A 26,940-nucleotide genomic window follows, 5' to 3' on the forward strand; every position below is an offset into this window, starting at 1 on the left:
GAAGAATTACAACTTGAGGATCCTGAAGCTTTCATGAACTTTCTGCGCTTGGACATGGCCACATTCCATGAACTGTCAGCAAGGGTAGAGGACTGTCTCACCAAGAATGGGACCCGATGGCGTGACCCTGTGTCTCCTGGACTCAAGCTGGCTGTGACATTAAGGTTCTTGGCTACTGGAGACTCATACCACTCACTGATGTATAATGTCAGACTTGCTCACAACACCATCTCAGGGATTATTGTTTCCGTGTGTAAGACTATTTTGGATGTCATGGAAGCTGAGGTTATGAAGACTCCTATCGAACCCCAAGATGGGTTACAAGTGGCAGAGCGATTTCAAGGAAGATGGCAATTTCCACATGTCTTGGGTGTTCTTGATGGCAAGCATATCGCCATACAAAAGCCCTCCAATTCAGGCTCTACGTATTATAACTACGGGGGGTTCTGCTCCATTGTATTAATGGGCCTGGTTGATGCAGATTACAAATTCCGATGGATTCAGGTGGGTGATGTTGGGTCTAGCTCCGATAGCCAAATATGGAACCACTGTGCCCTCCACCACCTTTACCATTTGATTATGTTGATGTACCTTATTACATCATTGCAGATGATGCCTTTGCCATGCAGAGCTGGCTAATGAAATCACTCTCTCGCCGGGGACTGGCACACGATGAGCTAGTATTCAATTATCGCCTTTCGAGAGCTCGCCGTGTGGTTGAGAATGCCTTTGGGATACTCGCAAACAGATCCAGGTGTCTGCTTAGCACTCTCCAAGTTCAGGTAGATACTGCATCTTTGATAGTGAGAACGTGTGTGGTGCTGCACAACTGCCTGAGAGAAAGGATCCCCTCCAATGATGTCATGATCCTGGACAAGGAAGATGCGAACCACAACTTGGTACCTGGTGCCTGGGGGGACACAGCCAACTTGGAGGATATGAATCATATTTATTGGGGTAACCGTGACACAGTAGCAGCCAAGAAGCTGCGGAATTACCTGAAACATTACCTTTGTTCATCCGCAGGGTCGGTTCCATGGCAGGATACACATCTTCGCCAATACTGAATCGTTGTTGAACGTCCAATTTAAGGGCAAGGTGAAGAATCATGTTTTACTCTTTTATGTTAATGCCCTTGTACCAACTTTCATTAAAATATCAGACCTGTGCATTTGTATTTGTTTGTGTCCTTGTGGTTTTGTTATATTCAAGACTAAACAAGAACAAACAATAATGATGTTAGAAAAATATATAATTTACAAAGTAATTTCACACCTTTCTTTTCAAAATATGGTACCTTGGAATGATTTTAAAAGAAACTCTCATGTTAAATAAAGGCATGTTATAACTTGATAAGAGGTTAAAGGTGATTTGGACAGACCAATTTCTTTGAAATTATATCTTTATCAGAATGTTACATTTGATTATGCCAACACATGAACCAAAGGAGCTGCATGTAGTCAAAATAAAACTTTATGAACTATATGGCGCGTTAAAGCTGCATTACTGTTTGGTTTCAGACTAAAATCATCACCTGAGTTTTCTACATGAAATGAAACTATTTGCCTGATTAAGTAGTAAAATTGTCATGTTCGAGTTTTTGATCGAAAAAAATATTCATTTTTATTATGACCACACACCCTTTTTGCACGTGCTATAAGGTATCAAAATTCAATCTTTGCAGCCAAAATGTAGAGTACGACCCAACAGTTCGGACCCTCCTTTTCACCCCTTAAATTTCGACAAAATGATCTCAGATTTTGCGTGAATACTAAGCAAAGGTGTCTCTATCAAAATATTTGAAAACCTTATTTTGGCTACGTCAATATCCCTAAGGATAACTACAGCTACTAACGCAAGTGTGAATGCCGCTTAAGATAGCTTTGCGCAGCGGAGCCCTTCAGAGTGATTTACCGTTTTAGAGTGAGTGAGTAGACTTGTACAAGAGTATATCATATAGATAAGTATGATTTTACGTAGTGAAATATGTGAAAGGTGATGTTGGGCATACTGTTTTAGCTATTCTCGTGGTTGTGTGGCTATGTACGACTATCGCCTGACAGTTTCTACTTTATATATGTGAGACACATGTGTTAACGTCTTTAAAAAAACGTAGTCTGCTATGGTCTCATATACAGTTAAAACAACATCCGGATAATAGAAATCAGCGTTAGATCGCCAGACATGCTTCTTTTAGTTTAAGACCGCCTCCGTGGTCTAGTGGTAGAGCGTCCGCCCGGAGAGCGGAAGGTCCGGGGTTCGATCCCCGACCGCGTCATACCAAAAGACGTTAAAAGATGGCACTTGTTGTTACCCTGTCTGGCGCTCGGCATTAAGGGGCTAAAACAAGGACTGGTCGGCTCGGAGTCAGTATACTGTGTCTTGAGTGGGGTATTCATGTTAAACTGCGGCATGGTATCTCAGTGAGCCAGCACTATAAATCGGCATCAGTCCGGACTAGTACAAGCAGCCACACAAACACAGACACGTACATGCACGTCGCTATATAAGTGCAATAATCTTGGACGTTAAACCCCATTTCACCTTACCTCACCTCTTTTAATTTAAAATTCCATCTGTTGATGAACAATATATTTTCACCCTATAAGACCAACGACATACGTACTGCCGATAGTTAGCGTTATACACGACACAACGGGTGAGTGTCGAATGCAAGAGGATTTCCCTTCTCGATTTCAAGCGTCAATATCTCCATTATATGTGTAAATATGCTTGAAGAATGGCTGTAATAAACTGGTGTTACATGTCATAATTTATAACCTTTCGTCATAGGCGCTATATGACATCAACATTGCTGATACGACGGTGAAGTTAGGTCGCCCACGGTGCACGCGCACCCGTGCCACACACATACATGAACATGCAAAACGTGCTTTTCTCTTATGAAATTGTCCAGAGCAAACCTTTAGAATGTGGTTTAAACAATGACGTTTGCATGTGATTTGTCAGTCACCTTAATGAAAGACAAATCTGTTACTTGGGTGATTGTGTCATCCGTGACCGATATTATGGATTGTTGGTCATGCTTTCCACAGGTTTGTCTGGTCCAGACTCGAGTGTTTATAGGCTGCCGTAATGTAGCTAGAACATTTCACTCACTCACTCAACCACTCACTCACCCACTCACTCACTCACCTCCTCACTCACCCACTCACTCACTGTAATGTAGCTAGAACATTTCACTCACTCACTCAACCACTCACTCACCCACTCACTCACTCACCCACTCACTCACTAACCTCCTCACTCACCCACTCATTCACCGTAATGTAGCTAGAACACTTCCCTCACCCACTCACTCACTCAAACACCGTATTGTAGCTCGAACATTTCACTCACTCACTCACTCACACACTGTCATGAAGCTGGAATTCACTCACTCACTCACCCACACACTCACTCAAACACCGTATTGTAGCTGGAACATTTCACTCACTCATCCACACACTCACACAACGTAATGTAGCTAGAAACATTTCACTCACTCACCCACACACTCACTCAAACAACGTATTGTAGCTGGAACATTTCACTCACTCACCCACACACTCACACAACGTAATGTAGCTGGAACATTTAACTCACTCACCCACACACTCACTCACACACCGTATTGTAGCTGGAACATTTCACTCACTCACTCACCCACACACTCACTCACTCAAACACCGTAATGTAGCTGGACCATTTCACTCACCCACACACTCACTCACACACCGTATTGTAGCTGGAACATTTCACTCACTCACCCACACACTCACTCACACACCGTATTGTAGCTGGAACATTTCACTCACTCACCCACTCACTCACACACCGTAATGTACCTGGAACATTTCACTCTCACCCACACACTCACTCACACACCGTATTGTAGCTGGAACATTTCACTCACTCACTCACCCACACACTCACTCAAACACCGTATTGTAGCTGGAACATTTCACTCACTCATCCACACAATCACACAACGTAATGTAGCTAGAAACATTTCACTCACTCACCCACACACTCACTCAAACAACGTATTGTAGCTGGAACATTTCACTCACTCACCCACACACTCACACAACGTAATGTAGCTGGAACATTTAACTCACTCACCCACACACTCACTCACACACCGTATTGTAGTTGGAACATTTCACTCACTCACCCACACACTCACTCAAGCAACGTATAGTAGCTGGAACATTTCACTCACTCACCGACACACTCACTCAAACACCGTATTGTAGCTGGAACATTTCACTCACTCACCCACACACTCACTCACACAACGTATTGTAGCTGGAACATTTCACTCACCCACCCACACACTCACACACCGTAATGTAGCTGGAACATTTCACCCACTCACCCACTCACTCACACACCGCAATGTAGCTGGAACATTTAACCCACTCACCCACTCACCCACTCACCCACTCATCCATTCACTGACATACCGTAATGTAGCTGGAACATTTCACTCACTCACCCACACACTCACTCACACGCCGTATTGTAGCTGGAACATTTCACTCACTCACCCACACACTCATTCAAACAACGTATTGCAGCTGGAACATTTCACTCACTCACCCACACACTCACTCAAACACCGTATTGTAGCTGGAACATTTCACTCCCTCACCCACTCACTCACTCACACCGTAATGTAGCTGGAACATTTCACTCACTCACCCACACACTCACTCACACACCGTATTGTAGCTGGAACATTTCACTCACTCACCAACACACTCACTCAAACAACGTATTGTAGCTGGAACATTTCACTCACTCACCCATACACTCACTCAAACACCGTATTGTAGCTGGAACATTTCACTCACTCACCCACACACTCACTCAAACAACGTATTGTAGCTGGAACATTTCACTCACCCACCCACACACTCACACACCGTAATGTAGCTGGAACACTTCACCCACTCACCAACTCACTCACACACCGCAATGTAGATGGAACATTTCACTCACTCACCCACTCACTCACACACCGTAATGTAGTTGGAACATTTCACTCACTCACCCACACACTCACTCACACACCGTATTGTAGCTGGAACATTCACCCACTCACCCACACACTCACTCACACACCGTAATGTAGCTGTGGAACATTTCACCCACTCACCCACACACCGCAATGTAGCTGGAACATTTCACTCACTCACCCACTCACTCACACACCGTAATGTAGCTGGAACATTTCACTCACTCACCCACACACTCACTCACACATCGTATTGTAGCTGTAACATTTCACCTACTCACCCACACTCACACACCGTAATGTAGCTTGAACATTTCACTCACTCACCCACTCACTCACACACCGTATTGTAGCTGGAATATTTCACTCACTCACCGTAATGTAGCTGCAACATTTCACTCACTCACCTTAATGTAGCTGCAACATTTCACTCACTCACTCATCGTAATGTAGCTGCAACATTTCACTCACTCACCATAATGTAGCTGCAACATTTCACTCACTAACTCATCGTAATGTAGCTGCAACATTTCACTCACTCACCGTAATGAAGCTGGAACATTTCACTCACTCACTCATCGTTTCGTAGCTGGAACATTTCACTCACTCACCGTAATGTAGCTGCAACATTTCACTCACTCACCGTAATGTACCTGGAACATTTCACTAACTCAATCCCCGTAATGTAACTGGAACATTTCACTCACTCACTCAGCCTCAGCGGGGAAGGTCGCTTGTACCAGATACGAGGTAAATGGCGTCCCAGCGATGCACGTGCAAGATGTGTAGTTTTTTTATTTTTAACATCGGATTCCTCTCAAAGGTTACACCCAGACGATAAATGCACCTTCTGCAATAGCTGGTACTTACAAGTGCCGACTGAATACGTTGCTTGAGATAAAGTCTGGCACTGTACATGCCGGTTGATCTATCGGTGATAACCGCATACAGATCTACAGCGTGGTGGTGGCCTAACGGTTCAAACGTCTACCTGATGGCATGGGACACAGTTGCGTTTGCCACAGCAGGGAAGTACTTCGTTTGAAGTTAAATGATTTATCTCAATTGAAAAATTAGATGGGAGTGGCATGCAATCTATATTTAGCTTCTGTTTATCAACGTACGTTCCGAAACTGCCGAATCTGTGGAAATGAAATGTATAGCACGGGCGAACAGCGTAATATTTGCACTTCAGGTTAACTTCAGATCAGCCCACGCATGTTTGTTTGTTTGGTTTTTTTGGTTTTTGGTTTGCTTGCTTGTTTGCTTGCTTGCTTGTTTGTTTGTTTGTTTGTTTGTTTGTTTGTTTGTTTGTTTGTTTGTTTGTTTGTTTGTTTGCTTGCTTGCTTGTTTGTTTGTTTGTTTGTTTGTTTGTTTGCTTGTTTGCTTGCTTGCTTGCTTGCTTGTTTGTTTGTTTGTTTGTTTGTTTGCTTGCTTGCTTGCTTGCTTGCTTGTTTGCTTGCTTGTTTGTTTGTTTGCTTGCTTGTTTGCTTGTTTGTTTGTTTGTTTGTTTGTTTGTTGTTTACGCCACACTCAGAAATATTCCAGTTTCCAATATCCAGTGATTAATATCATGAGAATCGATCTACGCCATTCTGATACGATTACATGCATCAACCAAGTCACCCGATCCCGTTAGTCGCCTCTCACGGCAAGTATGTATGGGTTGCTGCAGTTGCTACTCTTCACCCACGCAGTGGCAGTAAGTCATGCTGACATACTGGCAATTAATCAACACCTGTTCTCATCGTTCTCACATTATGTGCGTCGATAATTAGCTAATACAGTATAGGCCGCAATAAATTAGAAGTAAAAAGCTCGAAAGGCTGGAGACATTTTATTTTTATATATATTTTCTTAACAAACTGTTCAAGACATCTGTGAATAATAATTGTCGACAGATGTGATTCACAAGAAACATGAATGTTTTGTAGGAAATGTAAAATTAAATCCATTTTATTGACAAAGTCAAAAGAGTTGGACAAAAGTGAATCACTGTACTTGGTCTTCTCCTCACTTGCACTCACAGATGTGGTTTTACGGTAGGCATGTGGAGGACATCTCCAAATTTGACGCATCAGTAACATGTCCGATGCAATTCCATTTTTCGACTTGTATCATATGTTCCCGTGTTTTTACCTGGTATCATCTCTATTTGATAGGACCCGTGAAGATTCCATGTTGTTTCCATGCCTACCCGTACACATACCGTAATTACACAGCGTTATTATACTATTGGGTTTTTTTAATTTTTCATGCGTTTTTGTACGCGAACAACTCAGAACTAACTTATTTATAACTGGGCAATGGTGATTTATGTTACACAAACATGCAGCTCATCTGGCTCATCTCAGCTTTGGCCTCTTACGTACTGCACTAAGGACCCGTGAAGATCCGGGGAAGAATAGGTCTTCAGCAACCCATGCTTGCCGTAAAGGGTGACTATGCTTGTCGTAAAAGGCGACTAACGGGATAGGGTGGTCAGGCTCGCTGACTTGGTTGATGCATGTCATCGATCCCAATTGCGTGGATCGATGCTCATGATATTAATCACTGGATTGTCTGGTCCAGACTCGATTATTTACAGACCGCCGTCATAAAGCTGAAATATTACTGAGTGCGGCGTTAAACAACGAACGAACCAACCAACCAACCAACTATTTGATAGTGATTCATACACACATGCTCATGACGTAGTCGGAATCATACAATTGCTTGTGAATATGGAAAGGGATTTGTCGCTTATATTTTTCATTCGACCATTTGACTTGCCTTTGCACGTGTTTGTGACAGGATACGCTCACCTTTTCGCGAACACCTGGTATTATCACTAATTGATAGTGATACATACACACATGCTCATGACACAGTCGGAATCGTACAAAAGACAATTTGCTTTTAGCAAAGATTTGTTCTGACTATGGAAAATGGTTTTGTTGATTTTATTTACAAGGTGATACACATTTCATGTTATTAACGTAAATGTTGAACGTTACAAGTCTGTTCAAGTCTTAACTGTGAATTGCCTTCTTATTTAGGTAGTGAGGTGAGATGTATGGTCGTGAGGTGGGATGTTTGGTCGTGAGGTGGGATGTTTGGTCGTGAGGTGGGATGTTTGGTCGTGAGGTGGGATGTTTGGTGGTGAGGTGGGATGTATGGTCGTGAGGTGGGATGTTTGGTCGTGAGGTGGGATGTTTGGTCGTGAGTTGGGATGTATGATTCGTGAGGTGGGGTGTTTGGTCGTGAGTTGGGATGTATGGTCGTGAGGTGGGGTGTTTGGTCGTGAGGTGGGATGTTTGGTCGTGAGGTGGGATGTTTGGTCGTGCGTTGGCATGTATGGTCGTGAGGTGGGGTGTTTGGTCGTGAGGTGGGGTGTTTGGTCGTGAGGTGGGATGTTTGGTCGTGAGGTGGGATGTTTGGTCGTGAGGTGGGGTGTTTGGTCGTGAGGTGGGATGTTTGGTCGTGAGGTGGGATGTTTGGTCGTGAGGTGGGATGTTTGGTCGTTAGTTGGGATGTATGGTTGTGATTCAGGTAGTCGTCAAATGACTCTAATAGACGTATATTTTCTGTTTCTTCAAACCAGTACATCGGGTGATTTATCGTTACGTAAAGACGTGTACCGTACACACATTAGCATTTATTAATACTGATTGCAATGAAATGATTCACATCCCCAGGTACCACATGCCTGTCGACTAAAATTGGGATCGATAGTAAGACTCTGTGACGTATCTGATCTCGTGACGTGGATCAGCGTGGTTCGTGATTTGAATCACTGGTCTGTCTGGTCCAGACTGGATTATTTACAGGCCGTCGTCATCTAGTTCCACTATTGCTAACTGTGACGGTTAACAACATTCACTCACTCATATCCTTTTCAATTGCGAACATTAATGAATGCAACACTGACATCTTCCTGACTTGCAAATCATACTGATGAAAGTAAATAAAATGATCCACAGAGCAAAATACTGTATACCGATGTAGTTAATCATAAAGTGAGTGAGTGAGTTGGGTTTTAGGCCGCTTTTAGCAATGTTCCGGCAATATCACGGTGAGGGACACCAGAAATGAGCTTCTGACATTGTACCCATGTCTGGCATCGAACTCGGGTCTTCGGCGTGACGAGCAAACGCTTTAACTACTAGGCTACCCGACCGCCCCGGATAATTATAAAAACTCTTCATATCTTCCAATACTCTCCAATAGGTATTCAGCAACCCATGCGCAAAAGGCAACTATGCTTGTCGTAAGGGGCCACTAACGCGATTGGGTGGTCAGGCAAGCTGACTTCATTGATGTATGTCATCGTATCCCTATTTCGTGAATAGATGCTCATGATGTCATTCACTGGATTGTCTGGTCCTGACTCGATTATTTACAGACCGCCGTCATATAGCCGGAATATTCCTGAGTACGGCGTTAAACAACAAACAAACAAACAAATGTTTGGTATAGTGAAGCAGGATGTTTGGTTGTGAGACGAGAACACCAAACAAACAACAAATCAAATACATCTCAGATTCGCCGCGATTATGTAACATATTTTGTCACCACAGTCTGCCTGTACATTAGTTCGTAAAGTGGATAACGTCTACGAAGTGCGCATGCGTCACTTTGATAGTGCCCTCGAGTGTATATGCCAGAACGGCAGAAGTTCAAAAGTTCAACGTAGGATGAAAACGAGGCTCAGTCCCACCCCAAAACAAACTTACCTGGGAAACTGTTGACATCTTCAAAGAGATTCTTTCGTCAAGCGAGCCCTACTGATAAAACTGGTGGTGCGACAGAGTTGTCGAGTATGTTAAGTTTGCATGACTGCCTTCTCACAATCACTTTGTTTGACAAATTGGCGCTCCCTCTATTTTTTAAACAGCTGCGTCAGTGCCTGCATCAATGAGGTTAAGACTTTTAAATATATGCCACTCACACACACACACACACACACACACACACACACACACACACACACACACACACACAGATATATAGACTGACATAGAGACAGACAGACATTTAGATAGTGAGACAGAGAAATAGATAGACAGACAGACAGACAGGTAGATAGATAGACAGATAGATAGATAGATAGATAGATAGATAGAGACACAAACACACAGATAGATAGACAGACATAGAGACAGGCAGACATTTAGATAGTGAGACAGACAGATAGATAGACAGACAGATAGATTGATAGACAGACAGACAGACAAATAGAGATACAGATAGAGAGACAGATAGATAGATAGATAGATAGATAGATAGATACACAAACAGACAGATAGATTAACAGGCAGACAGACAGACATAGAGATACAGATAGAAAGACAGACAGATATAAACTCAGACAGAGCAGAGTCCATTGTACGATTTCAACTGTATATGAAGACTCATAAGCGTGTGTATATATGAATGCCTATCAAATAGTGATGACACCAGGTGTTCGCGAAAAGGCACCCGACAGACGTCGCACCATCACGTCTGTGTATCAAACGCGAGACACCTGTTGCCCCGGTGTCCGCGTGTATCGCCTCCGGAGGCTGAGAGGTATATAGGACGCGGGGAGATATAACTCTTTACAGTCCTTGTCTTGTCGCCCATCAAAGCATTTAAGGACTTTGCTGCAAGTATTGCGCATGTAAACATATTTGTGGTACCGGTTTCCCCACTGAGATCCAAGGACACGGCAGTACCGAGGGTTTCATTTACTCCGCAGCTTGTAAACACATCGGGAATGTCCTCTGGCATTTTATCAAAGAATGTTCCTTACTTGCAGAGTGAGTGAGTATTGTTTTACGCCGCTTTTTTGCAATATTACAGCAATATCACGGCGGGGGACACCAGGAGTGGGCTTCACACATTGTACACATCTCGTGGTGTTCAGTGAGAGAGTGAGTGAGTATTGTTTTACACCGCTTTTTGCAATATTACAGCAATATCACGGCGGGGGACACCAGAAATGGGCTTTACACATTGTACCCATGTGAGGAATCGAACCCGGGTCTTCGGCGTGATGAGCGAACGCTTTAACCACTAGTCTACCCCACCGCCCCCTTTACTTGCCGAGGTTGCTCACAGTGACATGTGTTTACATATTCTACATATTGCCTCTGTGTATATGGCCCAGATTTCGTGCCTCCATTATGCAAGTTGTGATTTCATAAGCAATCTTGGTGCATGATGTGTAAATATTACCGCAAGCTATTTTTCATACGTAAGTTACTTTTGCCAAAAACGCTTCTGTATCGCTTTCGAACTAGAGAAACAATTCAAGCGCAAAATGCAGATAAAAAAATTACTGTTAAAATAAATGAATTTACATTTTCCCCATGTCTCTCACAGTGAAGATCCGGGGTAGAATAGGTCTTCAGCAACCCATGCTTGCCGTAAAAGATGTCTATGCTTGTCGTAAGAGGCGACTAACGGGATCGGGTGGTCAGGCTCGCTGACTTGGTTGATGCATGTCATCGATCCCAATCAATCACTGGATTTTCTGGTCCAGACACGATTATTTACGGACCGCCGTCATAAAGCTGAGATATTGCTGTGTGCGGCGTTAAACAACAAACAAACCAACCAACCTCATGTCTCACTATAAATCCTATATTGATTGAATTCTGCGCTTGAGCAGGGGGCAGAAATATTGATCAAATGATGTTTGAAACAACATCCTAATCGAAGCAAGAACTAATTTTGTTATTTCCTCATTGAGAAAAAGGATAAAACAAATATATCTGTTTGGATGCCTCGACGTCTAAGGCGCTGGAATTTGCTCTCAAGAGTTGCGTCCCTTAGTCTGGCCAGGATCTACTGATCGCGGGTTCGATACCCAAATTCGTGATATGTGTCCCTTGGTTTGCCATAACCTCGTGTGTATCAACGAAGTGGTCCTGCGTCACATGGGGCTTCACTGGGTTCAAATCGGCGTTAAACCAGACTCTCCCCCTAAAGTTATGTAACTGAAATCACTCATTCCCGGGTCACTTCGCGGGAATCCTCGACCAGAGGAGCCCACAGCACTCAATTGTTAGCGTCAGAGTTGCCTAAATTGGGATCGGCGGTATGCCATCGAATCCCCAGGGCCTGTGACAAGCCTCGCGACAACATCTGGCTTTCCTGGCCCAGACTCGGTCATTTAAAGACCGCCGTAAAATATCACTCACTCACTCGTGCGCTTTAACCGAGCTGATGATCATGACATTCGTGCACACTCGTGTCATTCCGGGATAAGAGGTTTGTAGATCACGAAAAGACGCGAGTGATGCAGAAAACTCCCATTCGTCACTACTCGCTCCTTACTTTAACCTGCAAGAAGACTCGTCCCCCTATCGATGAATGTTATGTGCGATTATACGACAAACCAATCAGAATGCGCGTATGATTTCAAGTTCTTCCTCAAATAATCCCTTTAGAAATATTTTTTTGATTTTACATATGTCGTGCATCTAAAAATATACCCAAAACACAGTTAAATGTGTTCAATCATACTGTATATTTCCGCACGTCCCGATGTGCTTTAATTTGCATCTGAAATATATGGGGGAATATATGTGAACCATTACGCAACAAGTTGACAATTATTTTAGGTATGCCCGTTTGCGCTAAGACGGAACCCGGTCGCAAAAATGGCCCGACCCGGAATAACAAGAGTTGGTCGCGAATGAAAAACGCCTTCTTCCTCGGAGTTACCGTAAAACTGAATACTGAAATAATATATAAAGAGATACAGCGTTTGTGAACAAGGAACGAGGAATTACCAAAATGAAGGTCCAAAATAAAATATACTTATGGCATGAGGTGAGGTGAAATTGGGTTTAACGTCACGTCTAGGATTATTGCACTTATATAGCCACCTGCATACACGTGTGTGTGTGTGGCTGCTTGTACTAGTCCGGACTGATGCCGATTTATAGTGCTATTACACTGAGATACCATGCTGCAGTTTAACATGAATGCCCCACTCAGACACAGTATACTGACTCCTAGCCGACCAGTCCTTGTTTTAGCCCCTTAATGCCGAGCGCCAGACAGGGTAACAACAAGTACCATCTTTTAACGTCTTTTGGTGTGACGCGGCCGGGGATCGAACGCCGGACCTTCCGCTCTCCGGGCGGACGCTCTACCACTAGACCACGGAGGCGGTCACTTATGGAATGAACGGATGTCTGCTTTTAGCGACCTTGTAATATTTTGTTGCCTCTTTTCAAACTTAAAGTAATTATAACATTTGTATTAAACAGTTTTATTTCTACAAAACATACAACACTAAAACCGAAACGTAATGAATAATGTTTTATAATGAAGTAGGTATTTACATCCGTGGATAATCTAGGAATACATTGTAGCATTTATTTATTCACAGAATAAAATGTAGCACCAACAGTCTTTTCATGCTTCTGAATGTATTGTATTGTTTAAATGAAATCAGTCAGAATAAAACGCATGTCTCCCCTATTATCGATCGTCTTGGTTCCTATAAACACGTCCGGGGATTGACAAAGGGTGTGGATTCAATGGTCAAGGTAAGTTAGTATTACAGTTTGATAATGAAGTATTTGAGGTTCAGACGGACGTAGTCATACTTACTTTACTTACTTATATATATATATATATATATATATATATATATATATATATATATATTGGTACGTTATCAAAATTTAAACTGTCAGAATCTATGTTAACATGGTAATTATTAATAGTAAATTAGAAGTGTCATTTTCACAAGTCACATTTCGTGCAAGTACAACTGTTCAAATGTCATCATTGAATGAAAGAATGGCGTCATGTTATGAATCAAACGGTCAGTTTGGAAGATGATTTTCTGAAGTTTTAAATTAAGTTAATTTATTACCGTTATTAAATAGAGTTTGGGTGATAATGATATTGACTTCAGTCATCAAATAAATGTAATGATCATATATATGTCTATAATACATTTTCTATCAGGTATAATTGAGGAAAAATAACATAACGTCCAATTCCAGATCGTTTTGTTCCACTGTTTCACATAAGGAGATGTATTCTACGACACCTGTGTGAGCATGCCAGTGTCACTAAAAACCTATGATCATTGAACTGGCAATAATCACTGACCACCAAGCCCAAAAATACAAGTACTTTCCGTGTTTCCTTAAGCAAAATTCACAAACCTAAAATTACCAAATTCCTAAGAAGCATGTGTAACGAGCTAACCATATGAGAGTGAAATGTGCTGAAAACGCCCATTGGTGAATCACTTCCTGTTGTTAGAGACAGACACCATGGTACCAACCCACCATCTGCGTTCATTACGGAATGAGTCTGCTAACGCAATCACAACAGCTGTCTCTGAAACATTGCATAAACACAAAACGCCCACCAATTTACACGCAAAGGCAACCAGTCCATCATATTTGAAGCCACCTGAAACCGTTTTTGCATTGGCCCCAGTAGGCCGCGTAAAGATCCCCTAATGTCACATGGTCCACGTCCTCTCTATATATTGACCACGGTTTGCCATCCCTGTGAGAAGCAACAGGTTCAATCCTTCATGATATAACACAAAACTGTTTGTCAACATCTACTCACACTGCTCAGCATGGACTCCCAATGAGCCAAGAGCAGTCACTGGTATCCGAGTTTATCCACAAAGTGTATTCATCACGCTCCCGTGTTATTGGTTTCAGTCAGAAGCATTCGTGTTGGTACATTGTATATGGAAATGCAGCTCACATACGCACACCAAGTCCGCTTAAAAGCCAGTAGACCGGTCTAATTTCACGATATATCGTTTCCCCGTAGTTCTAAATCGATACAAAGTCTTTGAATGGCGATTAGAAGTGATACACATAAGAGAGAGAATTTATGAATGAGGGAGTAAGTATATACTCCGAAACATTATATTCCTCATGGTAAAGAAGTTGACGTCCATAAATTCTCTCTCCCAAATCAATAGTATTTGCAGCAATACCATCTCAACATGCTTGGTATCCTCCTAGTGTCTACCCATCCCTTCATGTATTCGAGAGTTAAGATTTATTTTGTTCGGCCGTCTTCCTTTTCCTCCCCTTCTTCTTCTTCGACTTCTTGTTCTTCTTCCTCCCCTTCCTCGCCTTCCTCGTCAGCTTCATCCCCTCCTTGTCCAGCTCCGACGTGTCCACCTTCACGACGACGGCCACAGCATTGGAGTCGACTGGGCACGGACCGTCTTCCACGGAGATGTCGTCAATGGCGATGTCGCCTTGGTAACCCTTTTCAGCGATACCCTCGAAGGCGATCTGTGACAATGGAGGAGAGATTTATATAGTGTTGTGTTTCTGCATTTCATACATTTCACATCGTACACATAACTCAATTCACCCCTTGTTGAGTCTTGGTCAAGACACTGAACCCAATGGAGCCTAAGTCTAGGCACTATACCCGCTGTCCTGTATTTACAGTGGAGGTCCAGGCACTGTACCCAATTCCCTCTATGTTTAGTATAGGCCCAGATAATGTACCCACTGTACTCTATGTTTAGTACAGGTCCAGACACTCTCTTCTATGTTTAGTACAGGTCCAGACACTGTCCTCTATGTTTAGTACAGGTCCAGACACTGTCCTCTATGTTTAGTGTCCAGACACTGTCCTCTATGTTTATTGTCCAGACACTGTCCTCTATTTTTAGTACAGGTCAAGACACTGTCCTCTATGTTTAGAACAGGTCCAGCCACTGTCCTCTATGTTTAGTGTCCAGACTCTGTCCTCTATGTTTAGTGTCCAGACACTGTCCTCTATTTTTAGTACAGGTCAAGACACTGTCCTCTATGTTTAGTACAGGTCCAGACACTGTCCTCTATGTTTAGTGTCCAGACACTGTCCTCTATGTTAAGTGTCCAGACACTGTCCTCTATTTTTAGTACAGGTCAAGACACTGTCCGCTATGTTTAGTGTCCAGACACTGTCCTCTATGTTTAGTGTCCAGACACTGTCCTCTATTTTTAGTACAGGTCAAGACACTGTCCTCTATGTTTAGAACAGGTCCAGACACTGTCCTCTATGCTTAGTACAGGTCCAGACACTGTCCTCTATGTTTAGTACAGGTCCACACCCTGTACCCGCTCTCCTCTATGTTTAGTACAGGTCTAGACACTGTCCTCTATGTTTAGTACAGGTCCACACCCTGTACCCGCTCTCCTCTATGTTTAGAACAGGTCCAGACACTGTCCTCTATGCTTAGTACAGGTCCAGACACTGTCCTCTATGTTTAGTACAGGTCCACACCCTGTACCCGCTCTCCTCTATGTTTAGTACAGGTCCAGACACTGTCCTCTATGTTTAATACAGGTCCAGACACTGTCCTCTATGTTTAGTACAGTTCCAGACACTGTCCTCTATGTTTAGTGTCCAGACACTGTCCTCTATGTTTCATACAGATCCAGACACTGTCCTCTATGTTTATTACAGATCCAGACACTGTCCTCTATGTTTAGTACAGGTCCAGACACTGTCCTCTATGTTTAATACAGGTCCAGACACTGTCCTCTATGTTTAGTGTCCAGACACTGTCCTCTATGTTTAATACAGATCCAGACACTGTCCTCTATGTTTAGTACAGGTCCAGACACTGTCCTCTATGTTTAGTGTCCAGACACTGTCCTCTATGTTTAGTGTCCAGACACTGTCCTCTATGTTTAGTACAGGTCTAGACACTGTCCTCCATGTTTAGTACAGGTCCAGACACTGTACCGGCCGTCTTCTATGTTCAGTACAGGTCCACACACTGTATCCAATGTACACCAATATTTAACATTAAGACATCGGTACACTGGCGCCTACATAATAGACAGGTCTATAGATACCAAAGTAAGTTTGTTGGTTGGTTGGTTTGTTGTTTAACGCCGCACTCAGCAAATTTCCAGCTATATGACGGCGGTCGGTAAATAATCGAGTCTGGACCAGACAATCCAGTGATTGACATCATCGATCTACGCAATTGGCATACGATGACATGCATCAACCATGCATCGCCGCATAGTCGCCTTTTACGGCACGCATGTGTTGCTGAAGACCTATTCTAACCCGGATCTTCACGGAACCCGTTTTATTCTAGCCGTATTGGTGAAATATAAATTAATTAACTATAGGGTTAGAAATACCCAAGTTCACAAAAATGGCATGTGCACTTGGCCAAATATTTCTTCACGTAAGAATTTTGACACTCGTTTTCTGAAAACTGTATGACACATGTGCTCCTATAATCTCCATTTATACAACACGTGATGAGCTGTTAAACAAGTTGAGTACCTGGTAGCCTGCCCGGGCCAGCTGTTTGGGAATGGCAAGTCTCGCGATGATCCACCAGTCGCCTTGGTTACCAAATGCTCGCCACACTGATGTCACCTGGAATCCCCGTGCCTGTAACATATAAAAAAATATATACTTGTCAACAGTTGCGTTTTTTTATGGTTCTTGTTTGTTTTTTTGTTTTGTGTTTGTTTTTGTTGTTGTTGTTATTTTTATGTTGTTTTGTTTTAGTTTGTTTTGTTGGGTTTTTTTTGCTGGGTTGTTTTGTTGTTTTGTGTTTGTTTGTTTTTTTTGTTGATATTTTGTGTTGTTGTTTTTTGTTTGGTTGGTTGGTTGGTGTTTTGTTTTATTGTTTGTTTGTTTTGTTGTTGTTTTCTTTATTTGTTTGTTGTTTTGTGTGGGTTGTTTTGTTGTTGTTGTTTTTGGGGGGGGCGGGCGTAGGGGGTATGTTTGTTTGGGTTCTGTTTGTATTTTTTGTTCCTTGTAGTTTTGTTCTGATTTTGTATTTATCACAAAATAGATATTTTCTCATTTCACAATTTATAAATATTTATCACATATCAAGATATATATATATCGTTTTTATTCTAGGGTGAATCTTCCTCTGAACTGCTCAGTGACCCTAACCCCGATATATCATTATCAAAATCGGAGACAATTCTGAATATCTGAGTAAGGATGTAGGATTCACGAGGTGTACGATGTACACCCTGACGAGTCGTTATTTATATAGATACCGTCATCAATTTACTTCCACAATAAAGTTTAGTTACGTTCACGAAGGACTATTTAACGTGCGCTTTATGTTCAACAGTGTGTCTATACAGCATAGGGTGTGAGTTCGTAATCCAATCAGAAGCTAGATAGTGGAGGGATAACGAGCAGTTAATTCACCCCGAGGAACGTATAGGTGGATCAAGAGGGGGTGGGGGGTGGGGGGTCCAGGGGTCCAGGGGTCTTCCTAAACACGATGGATCCGCCCTTGGAGGCATGTCTATCACCCTTGCCATGAAGAGAATCACATTCTTAAAAACTGCATTTTTCGACTAAGCAGCTTTGTAAAATAATAAAAGTCGATATTAGTTCAGGTAACCGCTTCGTAACTATTCAGAGTAAGATTCATACTTATCAATTCAAAACATACGAGAAACGTGGACATGGAACTCCAATCTCAACATTCCCCCATTCAGTGCTACTACACCTTTGCAATATGCTGCCAAGGCCAAGGTCAAGGTTGCTGTAAATTCCATGCCGTATTCAGCGTTCTTCCTTTAAACGAATACGTGACTCCCGGGCAGTTTTAAATGCCAGCATATTGATACTCAAACCGCGTATACAACCTTTTAAATGCACATGACAGGATCTGTAAAGTCTATTCAATAAAACGTGTAAAGAAAAACATTAGCATATGTAAATTGTACATTGACAGTACAGGCGGTGGTTATACGATTGTATATGACTTTGATGTACGGCCGTATGTATTACATTAGCGTAAGAGAGACAACATATTGCCAATAGTGTAACACACAACGCGCGTCACAGGAGTTAGGTGGGTACAGTTCTGTACCAGTCACAGGCGCCACCGTGACTGCAGCGTGACTGCATCGTCACACCTTCGAGGACTTGTTGACTACACTAACAATAAACAAACAACTCATAAATACTACCCTAGATAGTAATAAGAAGATATGTTTTTCGTTTAAAAGTATTCCAACCATCTGAAATACAATGGACTCTGTGTTACTACCGACATACCAAAAATGCACGTACAAATTGCCTGTGTTCTGTTCACTAATAGAGTATGTCTTTATCCATGGGGCTGCCAAATGTCAAATATTTAAGAAACGTTTAAAAATGTCAGGACTATTAATTTCACAGACAGTGAGCAGACATTAAAACACTTTTTCCTGTTCTGGAGTAGCAATAACATCAAGTTTCGAGGCGTGATTCAGATTGACATTATCAATTGTAGAGTTTTTAGATATATTAACATGAGCACATCTTTTACCAATGCTTGTTTTCTTTTGAAGTGTAGGTGACAGTGCATATATTGGTTAAACTGTCATCTTACGTTGTTTGCTCAAAGTTGAATTTAGATCTGAAGTTTGAAGAGTCGTTTATCTCAGACAATTTAGTAATATGCATACTTCTGTAGCTGATTATTTCTAAAAATTATTTTGTAAAATGAAATTTAAACACTCTGATCATGCTCCACCGAACGTTGTAAATTGTCTTGAATGGAGTGCCCGAGAAATGTCACAAAGCTATCGTCGTAGGTTCGAATCCAGGTTCGCTCCGATTATGTTCCTAGGTTTGTCACCACCAAAGTGGGTTTCACTGAAGTGGTAAACGTCTGAGACCTGCATCAACTCGGGTTTACCTCCCACATCAGGCTGCCACGCCATGATGAAACTGAGATACATTTCACAGCGGAGTTACTCCTAAAATCAGGCTCGCTGACTTGGTTGATGCAGGTCATCGGTCCCAATTCCGTGTGTCGATGCTCATGATGTCAATCACTGGATTGTCTGGTCCAGACTCGATTATTTACATACCGCTGTCATATAGCTGGAATATTGCTGAGTGCGGCATTAAACAACAAACAAAACCAAAATACTCCCAAAATCACTCACTCACTCACCAGATGGCTATCAAGTTGGTGATCCCACATCCTCTGCGCTATAGCCTACCTAAGATGAGACATGCATGTCATGTAAACTGAGACGAGAACGCTGTTTAGACAGTCATGGAGACTGGGTTCTGTCTACAATTACACAAGCTTTTCATGTTGACGTTGATTTTAAGGAATCAGACGTCAGTCCCTTGGTGGGTTTTGATAACCTATAGCACTCTTCTGTACTAGCCATATGGTTAAACATTCAAGTTTGGTACGTTTAAATAAATGCTGTCATAAATGTACTGGTAAACAACTTGTGAACTTCAATAGAAGACGTTGTTTTGCAGCATTAATCCAGAAATCCGACCCCGACGGGGTACGTAATGCTGCCCTTGTTATTGTGCGCGCACAGACAAGGGAATCACAGCGAAGTAATCCTTTGGCTAGGATGTCAACACGTGGTTTAATGGATTATAATTTCTTTGATGTAATATGAGCACACTAACGTCTTTACTTCACTGTAATCCACGCCACGGGTTTTTGCCGCTCATTTACATCAAAGGATAATGGGTCGTTGCATCTCCTAAACCTTGTTAGTGCGGAAACTCGTTATTATGGTCGTAGTAGTAGTAGTAGAAGTAGTAGTAGTAGTAGGGTATGCAGCAAAGAGGGTTTTGGGTGATCCTGACACAGTCAGGCTGGTAAGTCTCATCATCAGCTCAAGGGCCCCTGGTCGAATCCACCGATAGTTTTTCGGGGAATGTGAAGACTACAAAACACTGCATTATTATCATTGTTGTTATTGTTGTTGTTATTAATATTATTATTATCCCAGCAGAGGAGACGAGGATACTGTTTCAGATTATGTCAGATAAATGCCGGGGTTTTTTTCGTCCCCGTGACGTACCTTTGCGTAGACGTTGAGTGTACCGACGTGTCTACCGTACATGTGGTAGTGAAAGCCCACACACTGCTGCTCCATGCCGCGGTATAGCGGGGAGTAGATGATGGCGTTATTCCCCCTTGCCTTGGCGGAAGCCTCGATGTACATGAAGTGACCTGCAAGATGGACGGATGATGCAAGTCCTATTGTTGCAATATTGACGTGATATGACGTCACACTGAGACAATATGGAAAAATGATTTGAAGTCACGTTGTCTCAATATGGGCAGATGTCACAACGTTATTAGGTAACTATATTGGCAGGTGATGTGACGTCAAACTGTAGCAATATGGGAATACTATATGACGTCCAACTGTAGCAATATGGGAATATTATATGACGTCAAACTGTAGCAATATGGGAATATTATATGACGTCCAACTAGCAATATGGGAAGATTATATGGCGATATATTGTAACAATATGGGTAGATGATATGACGTCAAACTGTAGCAATATTGGAAGTTTATATGATGTTATATTGTAACAATATCGGCAGATGATATGACGTCATATTGTAGCAACATGGATAGATGTGACGTCATATCATAGCAAGGACAGATGATATGGCGTCTTACACAAGTTTTCTTAATTTGAAGTCTAAATATCTTGTCTCGAAATATGAAAACGAACGGAGGCGTAGCCGAGTGATTAAAACATTTGCTCGACACGCCGAAGACCCGGGTTCGATTCCCCATATGGTGACAATGTGTGAAGCCCATTTCTGTTGTCCCCCGCCGTGATATTGCTTGAATATTTCTAAAAGCGGCGTAAAATCATACTCACTCACTCAGTTATTGGTGTTCACTTATTTCTTTCCATCAGTATACAATGAAGCTATGGAAACCATGGAACCTGCTGGGTCTATGCATAAAGCTACACGTACATTTACCATCAATGTGTTCTGTAAACTGCCGATAATTCAGCATGACTACAACGTTAAACGGCCATTCAGTACCCTCAGGTAAACCAATGTGGCAAGTTTATGTGTCTGTTTTAGGTAACTACGAAACTTGGTGGGAATTCGCTGCACCTCAAGTGCTTGTAAAACCTTTTGTTTTGTTTATATCAAGCATTCATGTTCGCGTGAGTATCCACAGAAGCGAACTGGCGGCTCTCAAGATACCCTAGCTTATTCTATTCAATCAATGAGGTTTCGTTCGTCACAGTGAGCACACATCCAAAGGCTTAAATCAATCCCTAGAAGAACCAGGCCCATGCCAGGCGGTACATGTGGCCGAATAGGGGAGCTGTCGACAATCCGGCACCCCGTGGCTGGTGTCACCGATGTGGTCTGTGTAAACGGTATGTCGCCGATGGGTGCTTAGAACAGGAATGCGCACGGTTTTTGAGCACAAGCAGTCTTTAAACGCCTCTCTATAGCACCAAAAGCACTCTTTAAACACCCCTCTATGTAGGAGGATGTTTAGCCAGTCGGTCCGGTATATCTAACCTACCTGTGTTCGCATCACAAGTGTGGTCTTTAGACGGCCTTATATATCTAGCCTACCTGTGTTGGCATCACAGGTGTGGTCTTTAGACAGCCTTATATATCTAATCTTCCTGTGTTCGCATCACAAGTGTGGACTTTAGACGGCCTTATTTATCTAACATACCTGTGTTCGCATCACAAATGTGGTCTTTAGACGGCCTTATACATCTAACCTACCTGTGTTCGCATCACAAGTGTGGTCTTTAGACGGCCTTGTATATCTAGCCTACCTGTGTTCGCATCACATGTGTGGTCTTTAGACGGCCTTGTATATCTAACCTACCTGTGTTCGCATCACAAATGTGGTCTTTAGACGGCTCTATACATCTAACATACCTGTGTTCGCATCACAGGTGTGGTCTTTAGACAGCCTTATATATCTAATCTTCCTGTGTTCGCATCACAAGTGTGGACTTTAGACGGCCCTATTTATCTAACCTACCTGTGTTCGCATCACAAATGTGGTCTTTAGACGGCCTTATACATCTAACCTACCTGTGTTCGCATCACAAGTGTGGTCTTTAGACGGCCTTGTATATCTAGCCTACCTGTGTTCGCATCACATGTGTGGTCTTTAGACGGCCTTGTATATCTAACCTACCTGTGTTCGCATCACAAATGTGGTCTTTAGACGGCTCTATACATCTAACATACCTGTGTTCGCATCACAAGTGTGGACTTTAGACGGCCTTATACATCCAACCTACCTGTGTTCGCATCACAGGTGTGGTCTTTAGACGGCCTTATACATCTAACCTACCTGTGTTCGCATCACAGGTGTGGTCTTTAGACGGCCTCATACATCTAACATACCTGTGTTCGCATCACAAATGTGGTCTTTAGACGGCCTTATACATCTAACCTACCTGTGTTCGCATCACAAGTGTGGTCTTTAGACGGCCTTATATATCTAACCTACCTGTGTTCGCATCACAAGTGTGGTCTTTAGACGGCCTTATACATCTAACCTACCTGTGTTCGCATCACAGGTGTGGTCTTTAGACGCCTTATACATCTAACCTACCTGTGTTCGCATCACAGGTGTGGTCTTTAGACGGCCTTATACATCTAACCTACCTGTGTTCGCATCACAGGTGTGGTCTTTAGACGGCCCGGTGCTGCCGGAGGGGGTGGAGCCCTTGGCTCTCTTCCAGTTAAAGACGTCGGTGTCGTTGGTCTGGATGAAGCCGCAGTTGTAAGGGTCTTCAAACCCACAGAACGCTGCAGTTTTAGCTGAAATAAGACACAACAAACACACATCATTACATTACTAAATACATTCCTTATTTATCTGCTACATACATATATAATCATTCGAAAAAAGGTATACATCTTTCATGATAAGAAAGACATTTTTACACATCAAGTCTACCTATATCAAAATGTTCACAGCATGCAAAAAAGAACACTGAAAACAACGTACTCTTTTTTTTCAAAACCATATAAACAAGGAAATCGTGGTTTCCGTTGCTTGTCGGATATCGAAAACATGACATAAAAAATAAAAACCGAGAGTAATGTCTTGGAGCCCTCTAGGGTCAATTGTAAATTAAAATTTAAAAGATAAAAAAAAAAACCATTTTTTTAAATGTCTCCGCTGTACATAGTCGCCCAGCGATGTTTCGCAGACTCGTAGCCGTAATCACCAAACCACCTAAAAGACATGAAGCGGAAGTCCCCCATTCAGATAATATCAACACGCAGGTATTCTATCACATAACATCAAAGGATGTATTGCTGTGTGGACAACCACTTACACGACTGCTGACAGCACACTATCCAGAGACACCCGACTCGCATGAAACTGATGAATGTCAGGTGTTCAGTCAAACCAGACATGTATGCATGTAACGTGTGTTCAACACAATAAAACAATCGCCTTTAGACATGGTCAATATTTCGAGGATAACGAAAGAGCTACGAGGATCTACAGATAATATGTAACATGTGCACAAATAGTGTAACAGGCTTACAGTCACGAGCCACAGATAATCCGGAATGCGAGTAGGTTATTTTGCGTATTACTCTTTGACATTTTGAGGGGAGGCGAAATGGGGTTTAACGTCGCGTTCCAAGATTATTGCACTTACATAGCGACGTGCATGCACGTGTGTGTGTGTGGCTGCTTGTACTAGTCAGGACTGATGCCGATTTATAGTGCTAGCCCACTGAGATACCAAGCCAAAGTTTAACATGGATACCTCACTGAGACGCAGTATACTGACTCCGAGCCGACCAGTCCTTCTTTTAGCCCCTTAATGCCGAGCGCAAGACAGAGTAACAACAAGTACCATCTTTTAACGTCTTTTGGTATGACGCGGGCGGGGATCGAACCCCGGGCGAAGCTCTACCACTAGACCACGGAGGGGGTCTTGACATTTTAAGAGAGAAAATGAGGTAAAAGGTGTCTCATGTCACCCCTACAGAGGAACTTCACTGAAAACAGCCTGTTTTTCAGATGGCGTAACGTCATGAACAATAGATAACGTCATATCGTATTTTCTGAAATGAACAATATGGTACTGTGACCTTAATTGACCAATGAGAATTGAGAAGCGCTAAAATGATTATGTGCAAATACCGGAAAGTTATTACGCATGACATTCTACCTTATGTGTAATATCTGTTTGTATGGGCCCAAAAAAAATGCAATTATTATGTTGACGGAGGTCGATATTGCTTTTTTCGGGTGATCATATGAGTGACATGGGAACGTCAGTTAATGGTTTACTTGGTCCAGCTTTTTTTTCACAGATTGATATTGTGATATAACTGGAATATTGCTGACTGCGGCGTTTATACAACATGGACGCTTACTCAGAAGCTACCAACCCAGAAACAAAACCTGGTTAAATATATGTTATCATACCTGAAAGAAAGTTGGGATATCAACAACTGGTTTGTCAGGTCACCGTGACATATAGTTATAATTGTTGGGGAAACTGCCACCCCTCCGTCTGCCCCAACTCCTCCTCTAGAACATTCAGATGTATCCGGCCCTTCAGATATACGAGGGCCACAAAAAATGCTTTAGCAAGGAACATGAAAATATGATTGACTTTTCAGATAGCCAAGCATGCTCTTTCGGGAACATTTCGAAGAGCCTCATACGGCTCTTGCTCAAACGTTGTTTGATCAAGATTGCAACATTCAAGACCCTAGTAAATCTTTCAAAAAGTTTTAAGGTAGACTAGTGAATGAATTTCCAATTTTAACGCATCGGTGACACAAATTATGCCCGATACATATTCCACTTTGACTTACAGCATATTACCCAGTGCTTTTTCAGGTGAACAATTGATTTGCCTTTGCGTGTGTTTGTGACTGGTGCCATCAGTGGGGCAGGATACGCTCACCTTTTCGCATTAGTTTCATCACTGTTTGATAGTGATTCATAAACACATGTTCGTAATATAGTCGGAAACGTACAATGGAGATTTATAATGATTATGGGAAGAGTTATGCTCCTTTTATTTATTATCCTGAGTTATGTACTGAGCATAAAACATATTTATGTATCAACTGACAACCGAATTCAGCATGAAAATAGCAGACACGCGCCACATGTCTTGACAAGCCAAGTGAGTTCATTTGCCGGCCACATATAGTCATCACAGCTGCATGTAACTTTATGAAAGAAACACTATGTACGTCCAACGAAGTTTGACGGTTTAAAGATGTAATATTCGCGCATGGCAGGTGGTTAAAGGTTGGCATGTGTTTACCAGTCTCTGGAACAGAGTCGCATTATTTTACATATGCTTCCTCGTCACGTCCATGTCAATTACCCAAGCACTAACTACTCTTCACATGTCGATGGTTGACTATAGATATATAGACATAAATAGTTTTGTATTGTATAAATGCCAGTCGTCCAGCGGTGTTATGCTATCTGCCTTGTCGTGAATAAACGTTATTGACAAGAACAGCTCCTTGTAGCATCCCTGCATGCTTGGGACTTATTATTCTTCTCCTTCATCTGAACAAAAGAAAATGTGTTTTGAAGGTTTTTTCGAACCACTCAAACGGAAAAGTATTCCTTCCAGCTCAATAGATTCCAAATTGCGTTGGGCTCCAGGCTAGATACCCACAGCGCTGTGGCGGAAAGTTTCAAGTTACCACCCTCGATGATTTCGACTAGCGGTTCTCGAATGCTAAAAGATCAGTGTTTAATTTATCGGGTTATTTGTTAAGTTTCGGCATAATAGGCTGAGGCACGGGCGTGAAGATGGTGTTTTTGATGAGTTTCTGTGTGTCCGGAACCCCCCAGGGGATGAAGAGAGCATGTAGCACAACTATGTGGGTGTTTTTGTCGGTGTGATGAAAACGGTCAAGGTTAAATTCAAAGATTGTAAACAATTCTAAAATAAGCTTTGGTTTGTGAATTTTCAATTTCACATTGAACCATTATAGGCAAAGAGAGTGAACAGCTAACTTATTGTTTAATTTGTTAAGGGTTGCTATGTGTACAAGGCCTGTGACATAAACCTACAGGTTCATGTATACAGAGAATATAGACGTGAAGGAACCTTTGTCCCTTGATATAAGCTTCAAAGAACCACTATTTTATATCAACATCAACATTGACATCAAC

The 26,940-nt window shown here is 42.3% G+C and overlaps 1 protein-coding gene across 1 annotated transcript in view; it reads right to left on the bottom strand.

Moving 5' to 3' along the window:
• Nucleotides 1-13,652: 13,652 nt before the first annotated feature.
• Nucleotides 13,653-26,940, bottom strand: part of LOC124142053 — a 32,256-nt gene continuing 18,968 nt past the window's right edge. Inside the window, exons 2-5 of the mRNA XM_046510316.2 lie at nucleotides 23,424-23,579; nucleotides 20,818-20,969; nucleotides 17,294-17,404; nucleotides 13,653-15,285 (exon numbers count right to left, since the gene is read on the bottom strand). Coding sequence (XP_046366272.2) covers nucleotides 15,037-15,285; nucleotides 17,294-17,404; nucleotides 20,818-20,969; nucleotides 23,424-23,579 — 668 coding nt within the window. The 3' untranslated portion in view covers nucleotides 13,653-15,036. The remainder of the gene's footprint in view (nucleotides 15,286-17,293; nucleotides 17,405-20,817; nucleotides 20,970-23,423; nucleotides 23,580-26,940) is intronic.

Source organism: Haliotis rufescens, unplaced genomic scaffold (genome assembly GCF_023055435.1).
Source record: "Haliotis rufescens isolate VD_foot unplaced genomic scaffold, xgHalRufe1.0.p SCAF_81, whole genome shotgun sequence".
Lineage (NCBI taxonomy): Eukaryota > Metazoa > Mollusca > Gastropoda > Lepetellida > Haliotidae > Haliotis > Haliotis rufescens.